The sequence below is a fragment of the Bidens hawaiensis genome, unplaced genomic scaffold (genome assembly GCF_021521415.1).
Source record: "Bidens hawaiensis isolate Kalapana, Puna unplaced genomic scaffold, B.hawaiensis_p1.1 tig00016045_1, whole genome shotgun sequence".
Lineage (NCBI taxonomy): Eukaryota > Viridiplantae > Streptophyta > Magnoliopsida > Asterales > Asteraceae > Bidens > Bidens hawaiensis.
In genome coordinates, this window is record NW_027492457.1 from 532950 (window position 1) to 554725 (window position 21776).

Here is a 21776-nt window from a genome sequence, read left to right on the forward strand (position 1 = left end):
TCTATTTGCGTAACCTTTACCTTGATATACATTTCATTTTACAAAACATTTATATGCTACGTTTCTTCATCATGAAGAAACGTATATATCAAGTTTTTTTTTCTTTCATAAGTGATATCTTTATAAAAATAAAGAGCAACATTTCATCAATAATCTTATCTTATGAAAGCTTATATTTCACTTACTTACTTGATCAAGGTATAGACTATACCCTTGACTAGGGTCTAAGCCATTAAATAATAATAAAATAATAACTTAAGCAGAATCCCTACCTTAGGTGGGTATTTTGATTTGCCTAAGCCTTGTACAAGTAGCACTTCTACTTGCCCCTTTTTCTAAACTCATGGGAAACTGCATCGCGTAGCGCGATGATCTAGTCTGTATACCCGTTGCGCCATCAAAACGCCACATTATGCCCATCGCACGAGTCCGTGTCCGTGCGCGTGCGCGTCGGGTGCTCCGCTAGGACTAGTGAGAGTGGTTAGCCCCATAAGAACATTACCATGGAAAACTCCTTCCTTATAAAGTGCTTTTATTTCTTTCCCACCTTCCATGTGGGATGGAGTTTCCCTACTTATTCCCTTAGCATAATATGCTTTCTTTTCTTTATCATCCTTTTTCCCATTACCTTTCTCATAATTATTTTTGGTCTTTTATCTTTATAAACTTGTCAAAATTTGGACCTAAACTTTGTGGGTGTTACATTTAGTTACTATTAAGTTCACACCTATTTAGTTAAAAGAGAGCGGGCACGTGACCAGAGGCTCAGTTGAGGCTGGCTCGGCTCGTTTATGTTAATGAGCTGAAATGTTGAGCTCAAGCTTGACTAGTCGAAAGCTTGAGCCAGCTTGTGGCTTGTCAAGACTCAAGACGGCACATTTGTTTTTAAAAATTAAAAAGTTCTTTATATTTTTAACTTGTTAATATATATAAAAATCCAAAAAATAATATTTGTAACATACAAATAATACACAGTTTATAAACTGCATAATTCATGATATATGCATGTATAACTTTCAATATTAAAAGAATTTTCAATATATAGAGAATTTTCAACATATACAAATTTGGGTTTTAATTTCAACGAGCCGACCTTGGCTTGGCTCAACTTGTTTACAGACCGATCTGGCTCATTTACAAACAAACTGATTCGTTTGCAAGCTTGCGAGGCTGTTGCACCTGGGGTAGACCGTAGACGTAAGGCTAGGTTCTTTGAAACGCGCAAGGTGAGGCGCTTCTACAATACGTCAATACCTGTTTACAAAGTGGTTCTTATCCAGAGTTAGTGTGGTATACAACTAGCTAAATTAGAATTTTTGTGATGAGATGATTTTAAAAGATTTTTAAAATTTTGATGTTAGTTGTAGGATATTAATTGCTAGTTATATTCAGGGAGAAGTATTAAGTTCTATTTCTAATTTTCTATCATATATTTTTATTTCGGTTCTTTTGTTGCTGATGTGCGCTTATTTTGCACCTTGCTGATACACAACTACACAAGCCCTTTTTGTTGTGTATGGCAGCTGATTAGAGAAAGGGCAGTCAAGCCTAAAATATTTTCAGCTATATTGTTTAGTTTTTTTTTGGCAACCTGCCAAATTCCGGCAGACCTATTTGCACCTTGTTCTTTTTTCTACACAGGGCTTCACGCAGTTAAGGAAATTCCCAGATAAACATTGCTTGACCATGAATTACAAATTTTCCTTAATATATTTCCCAGTAGAGTTATTGAACTAAGTGGAGCCGAGTTACACCAACTCGGGCTTGCTTTGCAGAAGATGCAGCAGCAGAATTTGCATCTTGCTCAGACAAATAGTCAAATGCTAGCGGTTTGTTTCCGTTTTATAATATGTTGAATTTGCTATAGTTTTTTTTTTCAGAAAGATTGACATGTTTCTTTAATTTTGCAGGAACTAAATTCTGGCAAGGATAGGGTATTTTGTTTTACTTTTGTTTTTCTTATCTGTTTTACTGTTTATGATTATGCTGATCCCATATTTTGGGTTAATTGCGGTTTAGCAAAAATATCTGCAACATCAGCTTGGATGCATGAATGGTTTGCTTAATGCAAAAAAGTTGGATTTAGAGGTAAGGAGTGGTGCTTTTTCTTAAAGGTTTGCTTTATCTCGTGTTTTGATGCGTGTTGGTTGTTATTTCAGGGAAAAAGGAAGATCAAAGCATGTGAAACAAATCAAATTAAGGTTAGCATATAAATCTCATGAGTAATTACGCTGCAAATATTTGGGTAAATATTTTATTTGTTTTAACTTGTACTCTTGTAGAAAGTGAAAGTTTCTGATCACAAGGAGATGGAAGTCTGTAATGTAGTGGAAAGAGAGAAAGAGCAACGTTGTGATACCAACAGAAGGCAGAAATCTAAAAGTAAGTCTACGTTTTTTTTTCCACAAAAATGTCGTTTTCGGTCATTTAATGGTATTAGACACGAGTTTCTGCTGGTTGACACAAAAATGGCATGTTTAAATTGAAGTTTTATTTTACTATTTTGTGTTTTAATCCTTCAAATTTACAACAAAAATTATATATATCAAATTATAAAGTCTAAACTATCATGTAAATTCTATCTTTTTAATCTTTGCATCTTAAACAACATTAAACGACTTTTGTTCTCTCTATCCCCCCCCCTGCGCAGGCGCAAATTATCGTTTTTGGTCATTGTTTGTGTTAATCTGTTACATAGTTGGAACTAGTTTATGGATCATGGCGTTAAATGGTTCTGTTTGCGGGTTGACGCGGAAACGATCTGTCTAACCCAATGCTTATTTTACCCTTTTACGCATTAATCCTTCAAAATTACAAGTTTATAGCCAGACTCATATACATGATAATTACATTTAAACTATCATCTCTCTATTATCATTTACATTTTGGCAAAAAAAAAAAAAATACCTGTGAGTTTAAGTTACAACATAAAACACATATCTATAAGTTTCTTTAAAAAATAAACTGGTAAACCATTAACTCGCAAAGTTGACTTAAGCACAGCCCATTTAGCTAAACGTGTTTTTGGGACCCAAAACTGACCTTAACTCATTCATTGTAAATCTATACCCGCGAATTTCATGTTAGGTTTGTTTCATGTTAGAAATTCACACTCGGGATGTGACCTGTATATTATACTACCTGAATTGATTTGACATCCTGATTTACAATTGTCTCTTTACTTTTGATCATTCAATTTCAAATAACTACTTTTAAAGTTAATCAAATCTTGTTTTTAGGTTTAGGCCCTTCGGCCAGAAAGGTTGAGGAGAAGTGCGTCTGCGAAAATGCAAGGTTTGTCCATACTTATGTATTTTTTTTTAAGTTAAATATATTATTTGTGTTAAAATAATACTATAAATTCACACAAACAAGCATGTATATATTATCTGATTTTCAGATTCCGAGCTAGAAGGCAATCCGCACGATTTCAGCATGATGAACCAAAACCCACAGAAGTCTTATTTCCTACAAACGAAGAGACCGATGATAAAATGCACGATGGCGTGGTATTTTGTGTTAAAAAAGAAGCAGAGGATTATTCTTTACCAAATAAAGCAATCGGAGAAAACAGAAGATCATCCATTTCAAGACCATCACGTGTAGCAGCTAAAAAGGTTCAGAATTATAAAGAAATTAGCCTTAATTTGAAAATGCGTAGACCTGACTGAATGTTTTTCTAACAATTTGAACTGTAAAAGTATTGTTGAATGTTGATCACTCAGTTTTGTATCAATCATGACTTTTTGAACTTGTTTTGATTTGGTAATATATTTTACTAGTTAATATATTCAAAATAAAATATTTATGGTTTGACAAACTTATAATCTTCATGTTCATGTCTACTAATCTTTTAGCCGGTCAAAAGTTTTGCTAAAATACATAATTTTTCTTTTTATGAAAATATTGAATATGATAGTACTGTATAAATTAATTACTAATTAGATTGTCTGTATGTTTGAACAGATTTTGCATATCTAGCTATTGTTAAGTAGGTCATGTTTGCGAACATGAAAAGTTGACATGAACGTGAATTGTGTTGGGTGAGTATGAACGTCACATGAGTTTTCATGGATTAACAATGAATAAATCCTTTTAATTCACAATTTTCAACAAATATAAATGTATGTAAAATAATCACATTTTTAACTATAAAGATTCTAAATTTTTGAATAAACTATGTGATTAGTTTAAGTTATGGCATATTTTTTTGTAAAAAAGTATAATTTTAATGGGTTTAACAAGTCAACATACGCGCTCGTCAAGTCGTCTCAGACTCTCAGTCATGATCAGTTTGGCTAAATGTGTTTGTGGGCTCGACCCAAATTTTACCTGAACCCTTGTAGGACCAAAACCTTCGTGGATTTCATGTTAAGACAAATGGATACAAGAATTAACAAATATAATGCGTATAGATGAAAACAGGGGCAACTTTTTAGAATAGTAAATATGTGAAAATGCTAGTCTAAGCATTTTAGAACTCTACTTTTATATTGTATTCTTTCCTCAACCATAGAGACATAACACTCACCACCTGAAAATACAAAACCTTATCCGACACATTCGTACCATTAGGAAAAAAAAAAACTCTGATAAAGAACAAACAAACTATTTCATGATTTCTCCTTGTATTATTCTAACAAGTTAAATCAATTTGTATAATTAAAAATTGGAACTGTATTATAAAAGAGGATAGTGAATATGAGGCTGTTATACATCCAACTTGTGTGTGAAACTCATCAAAACTACGTCGTTTTGATTAAAATCTATTTAAAAATAACTTAAATCTCTTTGTCTCTCTACTGATACAACCACCCATCTTTCTTTATTTTCTTTAAATTGATTAGATAAATGCAACTCCCCAAATAGATGCAATTGGTGCCTGCTCTTATTGCTCCCCAAATCTATGTCTAGCAATTCTGCATTTCTTTCTTGCTTTATTCGAATTAAATTAATTCCCCGTGGTTACGCAAGTCGTGTGTGGATGCAATCTAAGTCACAAGTAGCTTTAAAATTGAAATTAATTCCTTGTGGTAGCAATTGTTTCATCATTCTAACTTCTAAGCAAGCTGCTGGAATTGTTCACGAATTACAAATATATCTCTTTTACAATTATAATTATTTTTTTGTTCATTCATTTATCAAAAATAGCCATTGTTTAGAATGGAATTGTTGAAGTTGGTGAAGGGCAGAGTTCGGGAAATCAATTTTGGCTAATCAACTTCGGCGAGAACAAGATATATGAAAATGATGGAGTGGATGAGTTAATTTTGCAAAGCAAAAAAGATTTAAAATATTTTTAGTAGGTTTTAATCAAAACGACGTAGTTTTGATGGGTTTCACATACAAATTAGGTGTATTGTTCCATATTCACCTTTCCCTTTATAAAATTATATAGACAAACAAAACATCGTAAAAAGTTACTTACGTATTTGAACTTGTTAAATTCTAAAATCAAAATAGGAAGTTTTTAATAAACCCTTAACTGAATTAATCTATTAAAGAAAAGGGTTACACTAGATGATTACTAGCTAATCCAAAAAATATTTAATTTTATTTCATGTGAGCAATTGTCACAGAAATAGACGACTCATTACAATGAAAATAGAAAACTACAACTTTTGAAAAATAAAGCCATGTCATATGGGAGGGCAAGGCCAATATGTTGAATCTTACGACTACGAGGTCACCATCACATCCATTCTGTTAAACACCAAAAACCGCGTTTGTGCACGAAAGAAACCAATAATCATATTACTATTACTCATTTTATAATTAAATATACAGATAATTTTGTTTATGATTAATAAGACAAAATCATTACAATTTTTGTCGTCACGTCATATTTTGGCTCCTCGTATGCATGAAACTATGACCAGTATGTGGAATTATTATTTCGTATTAAAAAATTGTTCCCAAGTATTTCCTGTACGATTATTTTGTATTCAAATATTAACTTACTAGGTTTTATCCCCTGTGTTACGAGGGTTGTTTTCATTTTTTGTTTCTAATATTTATATATACTTTTGGATTTTAATTTTATTTTATTCATTGTAAGGAAGTTAATAATATATTTAGGGCTTGATAATGAATGGATTTTGCAAATAAATGAGATGTTATAACCCCTTTAAAAACTATCTGAGTTTGGTGAGTCCCATGACCCGTTTATTTTTTTACTATAAAATTGTTTCTTAATTATAAATAATATCTTTTTTTAAAATATATGTCTATTTTATAAGATTTTCATATCAAATATTTGGTGAGATTAATTTTTAATATAATGAGATGTTATAACCCGTTTAAAGGTTATTTGGGTTTGGCGAGACCCATACCCATGAATTCGGGTCAAATGCATAAAAAACCTTCATTTATAAATAAAACAATTTGATGACTTGAGAGAATGCTGAGAGGTTTCGTTTATATATATTTAAGATAAGATTTCATAATTTGATTTATAATTAAATGTATTTGTTATTGATGACTCATGTACCATATTGGGCAGAATATGCAGGCCCAATTAGAATATGGTAACGGGCTCATCGGGTTGACCTAGCTCACGAGTCAAAGCGGTCAACGGTAGTACAATCCGAGAGAAGTCCTTAATGAATCTTCTGTGCTATCCAGCCAGATTTAAGAAGCAATAAACTTCGGTCCGTGTCTTGGGAATCTCCCGATCTATTATAGCCTTAACCTTAGCAGGATTTACTTGAATTTAACTCTTACTTACAACATAACCAATAAAGTATACATCTTGAAGCCAAAGTTCACACTTGAAAATTTTAGCATACCGTTTTTCTAACTTTAATAATTCAAGCAGCAATTTGAGATGACTCCCGATCCTCCTTACTTCAAAAGTAGATAAGTATGTTGTCTATAAGGATATTGACAAACTTGTCTAAATACAGCTTGCAAACTCTATTCATCAAATCCTCAAAAGCGGTTTGTGAATTAATGAGTCCGAAAATCATGACCGTAAACTCATAATGTCCAAATCTTGCCCTAAAAGTTGTCTTAGGAATATCCTCTTCCTAAACTTTCAACCAATGATAACCAGGTCGAAGGATTATCTTTGAAAAAAACCTGCGCCCTGCAGTTGGTCAAACAAATCATCGACCCTCGGTAGTGGGAAATGATTCTTGATGGTTACATTATTCAATTCTCAGTAATCATCAATACACATTCTCATCAATCCTTCTTTCTACTTAACAAACAAGAAATGAGCGCTCCATGGCGATAGGCTAGGTTAAATGAAACCTTTGTAACAACTCCTTTAATTGGTTCTTTAGCTCTTGCAATTCAGCTGACGCCAATACATGAGGTGACTTTGCAACTGCACGCCTTCCAGACACTGGGTAACTAAAACACGCGTTACACGTCACTTAGGAATTCAAAAAAGGGCGCATCTTCAAGACACTTGGCAGTTGAAGCAAGTGTTACACGCCGCTTGGTAATTCAAATGAGTCGATGTGCATTTGCTCAAATTTCCAAGTGGTCTTTATCACTTGTACTAATTGCCAAGTGATTAAGAGACATGCTTGCTCAAATTATCAAGCAAAACGCTTCTTTCAATTACCAAGTGTCTGAAATGCGCGCTTGTTCGAATTACCAAGAGGCATGTAACACTTGTTTTAGTTATTGCTCAAATTACCAAGCGGTGTGTGACGTTATACTGTATCACTTTTCGTTTTGTTATGCTTAGTTATTCGCGTTATTACCAAATTGTCACCGCATCTTGTCTCACCTTCCCTCGCACATTTCATACGTTAAATTGCATTTGTATTTTATCCTGCAACTATATACTCAGTTTGTTTGTGTTGATTGCCAATAGATGTTCCTCAAAATAATTAAGTTAACATTTTCTTTCATATTTTCTCCTTGCTTTTTGGCCTTTGTTTACAAAAGTGTTGGTAAAAGATATCTGGGTATGATCTTGTTGTCTCCATGTTTGGCATGTCCTAGGAAATAGATAATTATTATGTCATTTTCTATAAAATTAAAAGATCGGGTATCCAATTATTAAAGTTTCTAGGGGACAAAATACACACTAGCTAGTGCCTAATAATGTATTATTATGAATTTATGATGTGGATATCAACTATTCGAAAGTGTTGAGTTCGGTTCTGTTAGGCATTTACGAATTCGGATCATTTTGGTTATCCGTTAGGACAAAAAAAATTCAAATTCGAATTGCCAATTTCGTACCGACTGACCATCAAGGCAACCTAACCCATCGATAAAGTCAATAACGGACCACTAATGCTGGAATTAGCGGCAGATCATAGATGATATCTTTAGCAACGAATCCCGAGCGGCATGCCACCTATAAATTATCAACGATACATCACCAATGCAACGTCGTCCGTAATTCGTACTAATAGTGGCTTTTCCTTTTATAAAATCTATTTACACTAAATTTTAGTCTATAGTAATATTTAAAATACAATTTTAGATAAGAGAAACATATAATTTTATTTGACATATGGGAATTCAAAATCTTAGAATTTTCTTTTCTTTTTGTAAATAGCCAGCAGAGGAAAAAGAGGGAGAATTTTGTAAGGATCCTTGCGATCAATGCCACAACAAAACGTTTTATCGATTGTGAAATTTATGTATTTTCCTTTCTTGAAACATATATGCTTTAATAGTGAATATCCACCCAACATAATTTCGACCACAATCAAAACGAAGCTAATATGAATGAGATATTGATGCTTAAAGTTAAGTGTTTGAAACCGTTAATTCTGTGAAAATATGAATGAGTGTGAGGGCTATATTAGATTAATGGGATATCGCTCCTAGTTTGCCACCGAGTTTTGCTATCGCTCCTTGGTTGCTACTGCTTCTAGCTTACATAGTTACAATCTTTCAGCTAAATCATAAAAAAACTAGGCAGTTTCGGTCAAGAATCATTAAATTGAGTAGATAGCATTGAAGACATTTATTGTCGTTTTTTTTTCTTATAATTAACGATTACGTTGTTTCATTTTTGTTTCACTAAAAAATACTAAGGAGATCCTTAGTTGAAAATAACCCAGCTAATTTTTATTCTTAAATTATTCTTGTTCAAGGTAAGCTTTCGAGTACTCGAGTATTTCCCGACAGTACTAGCTACTTCGTCTATTGTGCCATGAAAAACAAATAATTCTCACTACTCTCACGTTCTGTTTTTATGTACCCATGTTAAACATAAATTTTCAACTAAACAATTTTTATCATCTTCATTTTTTTCATGCATTCGGTTTAATTTCTACTGGAAAGTATTTAATTACTTCTTTCATAAAAGTGTAAAACAAATTCACGGCTATGCACATATATCCCATAGTTATATCATGGAGACAATGTAGGGATATATGTGCATAGCCGTGAATCTGTTTTAAAAGATGCATGTTATTCACGTAGCTTTAGTAAAATGTTTTTGTTCGATTCTTGCAACAAGAATACTATTTTCTTAATCGGTTAAATGTTACCCTAGCTAAGGACCTATCATACTCCACATGATCTACACAAAATTAAATAATGCATCGTATAAACGAATTACGTATCATATACATTTATTTCCTACTATTTTAAGTTCTCCGTACTACGGAGGTTTATTTAGCGTTTATATTTAATCGTTTGGTTATTTTATATTTAAGGTTTATTTTATTTTTTAACGTAGTTTTGTTTTGATTAATATGTATATATTAGTTAGTTACGTTCATTATATTTATTAGCGTTTGGGCTCTTTCAATTGAGATGTGCGAATTTTTTAGATTTTTAAGGAACAAACATAAACAAACACGGACATGTTGATTTTTTAAAACGAACAAACATGAACACAAATATTTGTCTCACGAAAAATGGGAGGCTGATGTACGTGACGCTAGTGGTTGATGCATGAGAGGGGAGGTGACGATGGTAGTGGTACTCGAAAGTTAACCGGTGATGGAGAGTAAAGACTGGCAGCGGATAATATTTGGAAGAGAGAAATTAAATTAGCGTTTGATGATAAAAGGGCTTCACAAATAAATAAGATGTTATAACTCATTTAAAGGCTATACGGGTTTGGTGAGACCCATGACATGTGAAAATTATTGTTTGATGATTAAGAGATTATTTCACAAATAAATGAGATGCTATAACCCATTTAAGAGCTATCCGAGTTTAGTGAGACCCATGACTCGCGAAAATTGTTGTTTGATTACGAAAGGGTTTTACAAATAATGAGATGTTATAACCCATTTAAGGATTATCCGGGTTTGGTGAGACCCATACCCGTGAATTCTGATCAACTGCATAAGAAGCCTCAAATAAAAAATCAAACAATCTGATGGTTTGAGAGAAGGTGAGAAGCAACCATAGAGTGACACATGGGATTTTTTTAGACATTTATATAGATAGGTACATACATATGATATAAAAAGGATTACGTTTGTTAATTATACAAACAAAAACGATTTAGTTCATAAAAGCAAAAGTTGTTACGGAATATATGGTCATAGGTTTTCAATGGAACAAAATCCTGTTTATGTATCTTTGGACACATATATCCTTAGAAACTAAAAGTGAACATAGGAATGGTTCCTTAACTAGATAAAAAGAGAGACAAATATAGAGTTCATCCATGTATGGCATGTATCATGCCAATGACTATTATTTTTATGGGATGGTAAAATGACTAAGGTGTAAAAATGTAAAATAGAAGGTTATAAGTAATCTTTGTAAAGTGTAAAAATTTAGTTATTCTAAAAAAATAGCAACAACTAAAAAGGCTTTTGGTGTTACTAATCCCGCAAACAAGTATGTTGTGTCCATATTTTTATACCGTCACATTAAATGTATAGGCTTAGCCGTTTAGTTGTAGTTCCGTCTTCAAGAATTGTGGAATTTTTTTGGCCGAAGGTAAAAATTTTTTTGGGGGTGTTAAATTAGTTAATAATTGGGTTTAAACATTAAGAATACATAGAATATATATATATATATATATATATATATATATATATATATGTCATTTAAAAAAATCAGGCCTATCGAGGTGTCGGGCCGAGGTCGTTCCCCTCATAGCCGGCCTTGTGTAGTTGCAACAACTATTTTATGTATAGCACTTTAAAGAGGTTAAATTAAGGTATATTGGTTTTTATTAATCTCAACTATTATCTTTTTGATTGCTGCCGGTCCTAACTAACGAATTGCTTTCCAATGGTCCGCGACTAAAAGATTCCTAACGCCGTTACTCGTAGGTTACCGGAAAACTTTGTGTCACACCACATATTAGGGCCTAGGAGTAGGGATAAGCTCGGTACCGTACCGGTACCGACCTGTACTGGTACCGAAAATCCCGATTCCGAAAGTCGCAAATTTTTGGTACCGGTAGCGGTACCGAAATGTTTGGTTCGGTACGGTACTGGTATTTAAGGTAAAATTCGGGAAATACCGATACCGTATCGTACCGGTTTCGGTACCGTACCGGTCCCGAAAACTCAAAACCTTGGTACCGATTCGGTACCGGTACCAATCGGTACTATACCGATTTTTGCTCATCCCTACCTAGGAGTGTGACCAATAGTTGGTACCTGTTTTATAAAAAAAATCAGAGTATTGGTTTGTAAAGCGGAAGTCTTTTCATTTAATATTATATTTAAAAAAAATTGAAAATTAAATACCCGGACATTTGATACAAAAGTGTTTTATTAGGAAAACCATAATTTACATCTTTTACAATATTAAAACATCTAAGCCATCAGATCATCTAACGACTATCACCACAATACCACCATCCTCTCATATTCTTGGTTACCTGTAAAACAATTAATAGAATGTGTCAGCAACACATGCTGGTGAGCACGTTGACACTAAAACGATTTATATACTTAATTATTCTCTACAGGTATCTTGTGACCTGACCCGTCATGGCAAAGAGAATAACCAAGTTTTGAAATTCCGAATTACTATTATAAACTCAAGCTCAACTTGAAACTGCTCAGCAAACACCGCAGCAAAACTGTGCTGACCACAGAGGTGCAAACTGCAATTTACTCAACAAAAAATGAAAGAAAAAACTTGCGCTTTGCAATGACAAACCGATAGGAATTCAGTTGGTATCAGCACTAAATCGTAAACATAAATTAACAAGCCTAAAATAACATAAAAATTTAGAAAAAAAAAGAAACTAAAAAATTTGTTGGCGTAGCACAACCACATTCCGTCAGATGGTCCAACCACAATCATACACACCAAACACGCATGTTTATTTATTTATATTTTTGAACTGTCAAATGTTGTACATTATGGAGATTAAGGTGCTGTTTGTTTTTGAAGACAAAAACTGTCTGCAATCTGATTTCATGTCTGCAACTGAAGATGTGGTTTGAAAGTCTGCAATATGAAAATATAATACTGTTTGTTTTATAAACCAGGTATCGTCTGCATAAGCTGAAAATTAGTTATCTATCATACATATCCAGTAGATAGAAGTCATTTAACGTCTGTAGACTAGTAAAATAGTTGGTGGAGGGCGGTGGACGGTGGTGGTGGCGGACGGTGGGTGGTGGTGGTGATGGACGGTGATAGTAGTGGGTGGTGGACGGTGTTGGTGGGTGGTGGTGGCGGACGGTGGGTGGTGGTGGTGGTGATGGACGGTGATGGTGGTGGGTGGTCGACAGTGTTGGTGGCGGATGGTAGGTGGTGGTGGCGGACGGTGGTTGGTGGTAGTTGACGACGGTTGTGGGCGACGGGTGGGTGGTGGTGGTGATGGATGGTGGTGGTGGTGGTGATGGACGGTGGTGGTGGATGGTAGGTGGTGGTGGCGGACGGTGGGTGGTGGTAGTGGACGATGGTTGTGGCTGACGGGCGGGTGGTGGTGGTGGTGGTGGTGCTGGACGGTGGTGGTGGGTGGTGGTGGTGGGTGGTGGTAGTGGACGGTGGGTGGTGGTGGTGGCGGCGGCGCATGATGGGTGGTGGTGTTAGACATTGGGTGTTGATAGGATGTTAAGAAGTATGAAGATGTGTGAAGAAGTTAAACAATAACTTCTTTTTTAAGACCATAAAAGCAGTTTGCAGATCTTATTTAAAAAAAAAACAGTCTTTAGAAACTTATGTCTGCGCGCCCGCAGACATAAGCCTCCTGCAGATGTTTTAGGCAAAAACAAACACAACCTAAATCTTTGATCATCAAATTTATATCTAAACCATTTTACCACCCTACTAAAATAGGAATAAGAATTTCATTTTTAAAGCACTTTAGAAATCTAAATAAGAAGTCCATACCACACAATAATACAATTATTAGTTCTTTTAGAACGTTTAAACACTCGCTTCTTTACTCTTTAACTTACTTCCTTTTTTTTACGATTAAGGAACTTGAACGCTTCCTTGAAGCTTAATCGAACTCTTTGGTATCATGACCACATGCTACTTTATACGTCATATATTACTTTATAAAAATTAAAGATTAGATATATTTCAAGATTTTGTAATGTCACTTATTATATATAGCTCCTTTATGAGATCCGAATCTTATATACCTGTAACTTATTGTTAGATAACCTTTTAAACTTAAATGATATTCTTTCGGTCCTTGATGACAACAACTTATGATGTTGCCATAGTATAATATTTCAATTTATATGGCAATCTATCTATTTATTTATCTATCTATCTATCTATCTATCTATAATATATATAAAAGAAAACCCTAAAATCCTATGTGTCATAATGTGGTCACTCTCCCGTTCTATGAAAGTCACCAGATTTCTTGATTTTTAAATGGATGCCTCTCATTGATTTAACCCAAATTCATAGGTATGGGTCTTACCAAAACCAGATAGCTCTTAAACGGATTATAACATCTCATTAAATTAAAAATTAATCATACCAATTATTTGATATGAAAATCCTATAAAATAGGATTATACTAAAATTTAATAAGAAAAAGATATTATTTATAATTAATAAACAATTTTATAGTAAAAAACATAAGCGGGTCATGGGTCACCAAATCCAGATAGCTTTTAAATGGGTTATAACATATCATTTATTTATGAAACCCTTTCATCATCAAACCCTAAGTATATTATTAACTTTCTTACAATAAAGAAAATTAAAATTCAAAAAATAAATATTAAAAAACAAAAAATGTAAAACAACCATTTTCTCAAGCTATCAGATTGCTTTATTTGTAAATGAAGGTTTCTCACACATTTGACCCGAATTCACGGGTAAAGGTCTCACCAAACCCAGATAGCTTTTAAACGGGTTATAACATCTCATTATATTATAAAAATAATCTCATCAAATATTTGATATGAAAATCCTATAAAATAGGAATATACTAAAAATTAATATCCTATTTTATTTAAAAAAATATATATTATTTATAGTTAAGAAACAATTTTATAATAAAGAAAATAAACGGGTAATGGGGATCACCAAACTCATATAGCTTTTAAACCGGATTATAACATATCATTTATTTGTGAAACCATTTCATCATCAAACCTCAAGTATATTAATTATTAACTTTCTTACAATAAATAAAATTAAAATCCAAATATACGTATATAAATATTAAAAACGAATAATGTAAAACAACCCCCGTAATGCGGGGGATAAAATCTAGTTCTATAATATACTAATTAGTGGCCCCGTTTAAAGTAAACTAGGTATCACACCCAACGTGTTGCATCGAGTTGATGGTGTAGCCGGTAATTAAATAAATTCTTCACCAACACGAATTCGGTCGGTATCAGTTTACGGCATCAAAACTACACAAAAAATAAAATAAAATAATTCATCAACAAAACTTGCAGCAACAAAAAAAAACCCCACGCGTTGCAGCTGTGAACTGACCAGGCCCGGCTCCGAGAAAGCAAAAAAAATGTTGGGCCAAAGGCGAAAAATTTTTTTGGCCTTAAATAAAAGGAGTATTTTGTTAGGATTAAATAATTTAATTTTGATATGGGCATAATAGGTTATAATTTAGATTGTATAAAAAACTTTTGTATAAAAATAGGATTAAATGTCACAAATGAGACTGGAACCCATAACCTTTAGGTTGGGATTAATACCTCTTTACCACTAGATCAAGCAAATGTTTATGCAAATGAGTTCAAACACAAAATATACATATTGTTTTAATAAAAATACATATAATTTAAAAAAATAAAATAAAATTCGGGCCTAGCGGGGTGTCGGGCCTGTGGCCATTGACCACCTAGCCCCCCCCCCCTATGGGCCGGCCCTAGAACTGACGCTATACTGGTTGGTACCAAAGGTGATAGCATTAATAAACAACGCGACAAATGCTAACAGCTACACAAAGAGTACATTATTTAAGAAAACAAAAGTCGGACACCTAAGGTGCCGTCAAGTGAACCAATAGGTCACTTGTGGCACCAAAGTGTGCTTTTTTTTCCCAATCTATAATAGTAATGTAATAACTATTAACTTTAGGCTGGTGCTAAAAAAGTTTCTTTTAATGGTAGAATTTTATTGATAATAGCATGTTAGTAGCCGAAAGATAGAGCAAACAATAACATAATGAGCGTTACACCAAGAGGTACTATTGAGTTGAACTTGAAACTTCAAATGACTAAGGACGGTTAAAATTTCGTTGCATGCATACTCGGAAAAGATGTTGAAAAATATTACCAGTAGGAAAAAGAGTTTGGAGGGAAACCTTTCAATGCATAAAAAATGGAGGGAAAATAATAAGTAATAAAAAGGTCATAATATTGAAAGGGTCCATTGGAACCCCATGGAATGAACACTAGCATATATCCGAATGGAAAGCAATAAGCCAATAACCTTTGACTACTCCACGCGTTTCTTTTGTGGGTCCGACCCATCTCACGGGTGTACGTGGGCCCTTGTTCATAATCTACATACAAATTTCTTTATGAATACAAGTTAAATACAAACTTTTCTTTTATTCTTCCAATTTCATGCTTAATAATTTTTTTATTGGCGAATGTAAACACTATTCTACCACTAAGATAATTGATTAATGGTGAATACACCGTGTTATATCCCTATGATACATACCATGATTCTTTTTGATTTTCCAAGTCTACTACGAATGTCACGTGCATGGTATACAAGTCACATTAATATCCATATATGGATATGTGATAGGTGTTTAAACTAAGATTAAGATCATTAATTTAAAAATGATTGCACGTTTATAAAACTTCACATAAATCAGATACTGGTTAATGAATAAATGATTGGTTTAATGATTAAATGAATTATATGACTAAGTTAAATATGCAAAGTTAAAATGACTAATAAAACTTTTTTTATAAATTCAAATATATTTCTAAAAATACACAGTTTTCAGAAAACCAGATTTACATTGAGATTTTTTTTTTAAAACCCAAACACAAGTTCATCAATGGTTGTTGTCTTTCATAAAATGTGAAGATATTTATAAATAATTGGTTAGAAAAACCTTTCATAAGGGAAATATTCCAATATGTTTTTGAGAAATAAACTTACAACACATGCATATTTAATAAATATTTTAATTTTAATTTTAAAAGCACGTCAAACATGCTTGAAAATGTTTCACGTACACACAGTGGTTATGCTATTGCTTTATAATAATAGGACGACAGTGTGTTAGGTTTGCACGGTTTTTTGTAATCATAGAACTGTCCGATCGTAAATTTGTAACTCATACATAGTCCAAGTCTATCCATTACTCGTTTATTTATTAACCTTTGCAAGGTTCCTTAATTGCGGGTATATTAGGTCCCCATGCATTTAACTTATATGAATAAAAGCTATATGTGGGGTTTCACGTTAATTACCAAAAGTATATCTCAAACTTTTAAAACCTTCTTGAAATTATACTAATTATACTTAAGGGCATATAATTATATATTAATATATTTATTTTTTATGCGAGTAAAGGATACATGAGTGGTTAAGCATATCAAGTGGATTAGCGGTTCCATAGTCCATACTCATCATTATCCTAGCTAAAACACTTTTAACACGAACATTCATTATCCTAGCTAAAACACTTTTAACACGAACATTGGAGATATGTAAATGTTCAGATAAAAAAAGAAATGAATATTTATATATATAACTGCTTATGTGTTAATTTTTGGGGATCTTAGAAAAGATTTTTCAACGGTATAAAAAAAACATTATGGGTGACCTTTCTAATATTGTACTCGCTAGCTATTCACTTTTGTTTTCCCATGGTATCTCTCAACCTCATGTCCCCATTGTGAAGAAAACCCCACCCCAAAAGCAAAAGCTAAAGTTTCAAAAAGTAACCACAACAACCTCTACTTAAAACCCTTCTCTTCACTCTTGTTCCAACACACTCATATATACTTGCTTTCATTCTTTCTTTAATTAACTCTTCTCTTATATATCAACATGGATGATGAATGTAGTCCTTTCCATTGGGATTCTTACTACCAAGAAGAGGTAACCACCACTTCTTATATATAGATATATTATGATTCTGGTTTAAAATGGGCTGGCGGCGTAGCTTGATGACAGGTTTCCTTGGATTGTGTATTGTTAATTTACTACTATTTTTATATAAATATTAGTTGGTACTTGTTTAATACCTCTTTTCTTATGTTTTGTAAATAGGGCCAAGGAATTGAAGAGTTGAAGCACACTTTATTGTACACATTGGAGTTGGAATCAGCAATAGCTTGTGCCCAAGAAGAGATTTCAAGAAAAGGAGATGAAGTTTTGCATTTCAAATGTCTTTTGACAAAGACTGCTAAGGAGAGAGATGAAGCCCAGTTGAAGCATCAAGGGTTAGTTTTGGAAAACATGATTCTCCAACAAAAGATTCAAGAACTTAAAGCTGCCAATTCTACTCCTTTTGTTAGAACCACAAGTACTAATTACTTAGAAGATGATCCACTTTTAGGGGTGGATTCATCTTCTGGTTCTGATGAAAACTTTATTGGAACTCAAGGAATTGAAAATACTCAAATTAGGGTTTCATTGCATCAGCCAACTGATCAACAACCAAAAGTACAAGACATAACTGACAAAGTAGTACTGACAAAAGGGTTGCCAGAGAATGGTAAGTTTTTGCAGGCAGTAGTGGAAGCTGGTCCCTTACTCCAAACTCTTCTTTTAGCTGGCCCACTTCCTCAATGGCAACATCCACCACCACAACTCAACTCAATTGAGATCCCTCTAGTAACCATCCCATCAACTCCCACCGCCGCAACCGCCCCTCGGATACTCCCCCACCAAGACTCTTGTGCTAGCACAATTACTGGTGGAGTAGGGATGATTACTAGAAAAAGGAGCTTTGAGCAATGTTGTGATGGAGTTGATGATGATTATAAGCCCCACCACCTTCACCAAGAACCAAAAGTTTGTTCACCAATCATCATTGACCAAAATTTAGTCTTTTGATCCATATATAATCTAGCCACAATATATGCCAATTCCCATGCTAATTAATTAGGATGAAAGGGATGTCCATGATGATCATTTTCCTTTTTTGTTGCCCCTTGGATTGGATGTATATTAGATTTTTTTTTTTAATCCCTTAGACCTCAAGTATCCTAACTATAATTAGCAAAAAGAAAGAGTGCAATCAAACCCTTGGAGCCTCTATGTTTGATTGAGGGCTTTCCTATTTAGTTAGGTTATATCCAACTGTAGGTCAGATTGGAATTGATATATTTGACAATATTTGAAGTATGTAATCAGAGCTCAAGTCGTTGAGACATCTTATCCACAATGTGTGTTAAATTTCTTCAATTGTTGATGTTTTTAATCAATTTATTATATTATATATATATGTGTTTTTAGAATATTTATGCTTTATACTTTTATTATAATATAATGTGAAAGGTGTTGATTGGGTGGTGTGGAGTCTTTTGGTCGTTTGTGCGCACTTAAACTGACATAATTGCATGTATTATTAATGTTTTGCTTTTTCCATTTTTGTTTCTATTGTTACTTTTATCATATTTGTTTTTTCCTTTGAACTATGTATATTTAAAACAAACCATTACCAACAAACAGACCGACTCCACAATCCGAAGAGGACTCCAAACACCTACACAAAATTACATTAACTTAAAGTTACACCATCTTGACCAATCTAAATTTCTATATTTAATTGATCTATATTTGAACCGTAAAATACCGAGCAATTTTATATCTCCTATAACTTCTTCAATCTTGACTTACTTGCCTTCGAACACTTTTTCATTTCTCGCCTTTCAAATCCTCTAGCAAGCAACTATCACAAGTCCATAAACACCTCCTTCTTGACCAAACCGAGCTTGATGATTTGTGAAGATCCAACAAGTGTCTAACCGAAAACCCAAAAATAGGAGGACCTTAACAACGACTAATAGGATTCCACACAATCGCCGCGACCATACAACCGGTAGATATGTGTTCAGCCATTTCCCTTCCTTCTTCACAAAAAGGGCACAAAGGCCATTAGTAACCATAATATTCCTTCTAGCTAACGCTACCCGAGTCGGAATCCTATTCATCTCCGCCCTCCATACGTGAATATTACACTTCGCCGGAGCCAATTTACTCCGTTTCATAACAAAATTATTACTATCATCTTTTTTTTAACTATCAATTTCTTAACCGAGCTTACCAAAAACATCCTTGAATTATCACCCAGCCACTCCTATCATCTTTATTTTTAGCGATCAATTTTTTAACCAAGCTTACCGAAAGCATCCCCAAATTACATTTCTTTTATAATAATATTGGGAGTTGTTGTTGACATCACTTCTTGAAGCTATGGAAACTAGGACAACATATATGTACAACATAGCTTAATTTCCCGCATGTAGAATTCTCGAACAACAACGCAAACAAGGCTGCTACACTTACAGATATGCGGATTACCAACTATAGTTAAATCCGAGACCACCAATTTTAACAATATATTTTCAACCAGACAAAAAGAAACTATATACAGAGCTGGCTCAATACTCTCAGAGGCCTAAAACTAAATAAAATGTTAAGGTTTTTTTCTTTTCTTTTCTTTAACCATATAACGCTAAAGAGTATACAAGAATTATAGAATATGGATGATATGCATTGATAATAGATATGAAGCAATTCTCTTTAACTAATTCTAAAAGAACTCTACTTTCAAAATCTCATAATACATAACTCTTATTTAAGATGGAGGCCCTAAAAAACTGAAGGCCTAAAGCCATTGCGTTATTTAGCTTACCCACGAGACTGCCTTGACTATATATATATATATATATGTGTGTGTGTGTGTGACTGACCTATTTTTTTGTTAGCACCTACATATACCAAGGCCACCATTAGCCGATGCAGCACGAAAGTACGGACCTTTGTAATCACATAATAGATTTATGGATGTGTATTGTTCTGTTTGAAACCATGAAACCGTTTGTTGGTATATAATTCCTATTTTAAACTCAGTTTATTATCGACGTACAAACCAAATCGTTGGTAATGATTCGGTTTGGTTGGTTTCAATTTTCAACGGACCGGTTCCAGTATTCGACAACAAAATACCGTTACTAACGGTTTAATTCGAAATCGTTAAAACCGGACCACAAACACCTCATAAAGTGTTATTTTTATAACTGAAACAAACTATAACAATACCATACTCAAATTAAAGAGAATTAAACAATCGTTTAATGGTGCAAAATTTTTTTACAAAATACATTAACGTGCGAAAAAGTTATGATCGTTTAAAAATCGAGAGGGAAGTTAGGTTAAAAGTGAAATTAAAAAAGTTAGATAGGTAAAAGATAGAGGCTAAATTTGTAACTGTTTTTTAAATTTACAAAAAATTGATTAAATTAAGTAGAGAGACTAAGATTGCAACTATCTTAAAAAATATGAAAGACACATGATATTTAAGTGTTACAATGGCCACGTTCTCCATCTTTAAAGTTGTACCGTGTACTTAAAAAATTAGAACTTTTAAAATTCACCGTCTTAATTTTGCCATGACTCCTATATTATATACATTATGGATATTACAGAGGGCTTCGTGATGGAATATCGCATGTACCTTGTTCTCACTGTTAAACGACCACGTATTATAGACAAAAGTCTTATCTAAAATTTTATCATTATAATTACGGAGAGACCATGAACATCTTAAGAGGGATAGTCCGTCAAAAACTAGTTCCCATGGACAACGACCAAATTTGATTCTACCACATCTATGTTTCATCGGCAATCCATATATAAATTATTTCTACCTCCTAGATTCTGCTATTTCGTTGATGAATGATGATTACCTGTTCATTACCCACGAGTATATATTATAAATATAATAATATATTGTTATCCAACAAAATGCGTATTTAAGTTTGTTATTGCCAATCATGTCGTGAGAACTCCAAATGCACGCTTGACATCTTTTTACAATGTTTGTATCTTTACGGCTTCCCTTTTTCTCCCTTGAGGATTGGTATGGTACGTTAATTTGTACCCAAGTAGACAATTTTGAAAAGGATTATTTTTGTATATGTTTTTCACTTTAATTTCCATATATTCATTGCATGCTATCTAAGAATTAATCAGCATATATTCCATGCTAGATGTATTATAATTATAGAATTATATTTAAGCATGCAATGAACGTTAAAAGAAAATAATTGGTTAGAAGGTTAAAGCTACTTACATCGAGGACAAATTGATATAACTCACTAAATTATAAAACACTCAAAATAGATATTGAATAACTCTCAGTATATCAAAAACCCCTGTTACACATAACTCGTGTTCTCTTGATAAACCCTAACTCGTTTGCATCTCATGTGTTCTATAATGTC

The 21776-nt window shown here is 33.3% G+C and overlaps 2 protein-coding genes across 2 annotated transcripts; both read left to right on the top strand.

The window, feature by feature from the left end:
• The first annotated feature begins 1548 nt into the window (after positions 1 to 1548).
• On the top strand, positions 1549 to 3838 carry LOC143550528 (SHUGOSHIN 2-like). The gene is made up of 5 exons (XM_077041158.1): positions 1549 to 2088; positions 2160 to 2201; positions 2283 to 2382; positions 3240 to 3294; positions 3401 to 3838. The coding sequence occupies exons 1-5, from the start codon at positions 2050 to 2052 to the stop codon at positions 3669 to 3671; spliced, it is 507 nt and encodes a 168-aa protein (XP_076897273.1). The 5' UTR covers positions 1549 to 2049; the 3' UTR covers positions 3672 to 3838.
• A 13349-nt stretch (positions 3839 to 17187) lies between these two features.
• Positions 17188 to 18396, top strand: LOC143550529 (uncharacterized). The gene is made up of 2 exons (XM_077041159.1): positions 17188 to 17421; positions 17593 to 18396. Exons 1-2 carry the CDS (start codon positions 17371 to 17373, stop codon positions 18379 to 18381), a joined length of 840 nt encoding a protein of 279 aa, XP_076897274.1. The 5' UTR covers positions 17188 to 17370; the 3' UTR covers positions 18382 to 18396.
• The last annotated feature ends 3380 nt before the right edge of the window (positions 18397 to 21776 follow it).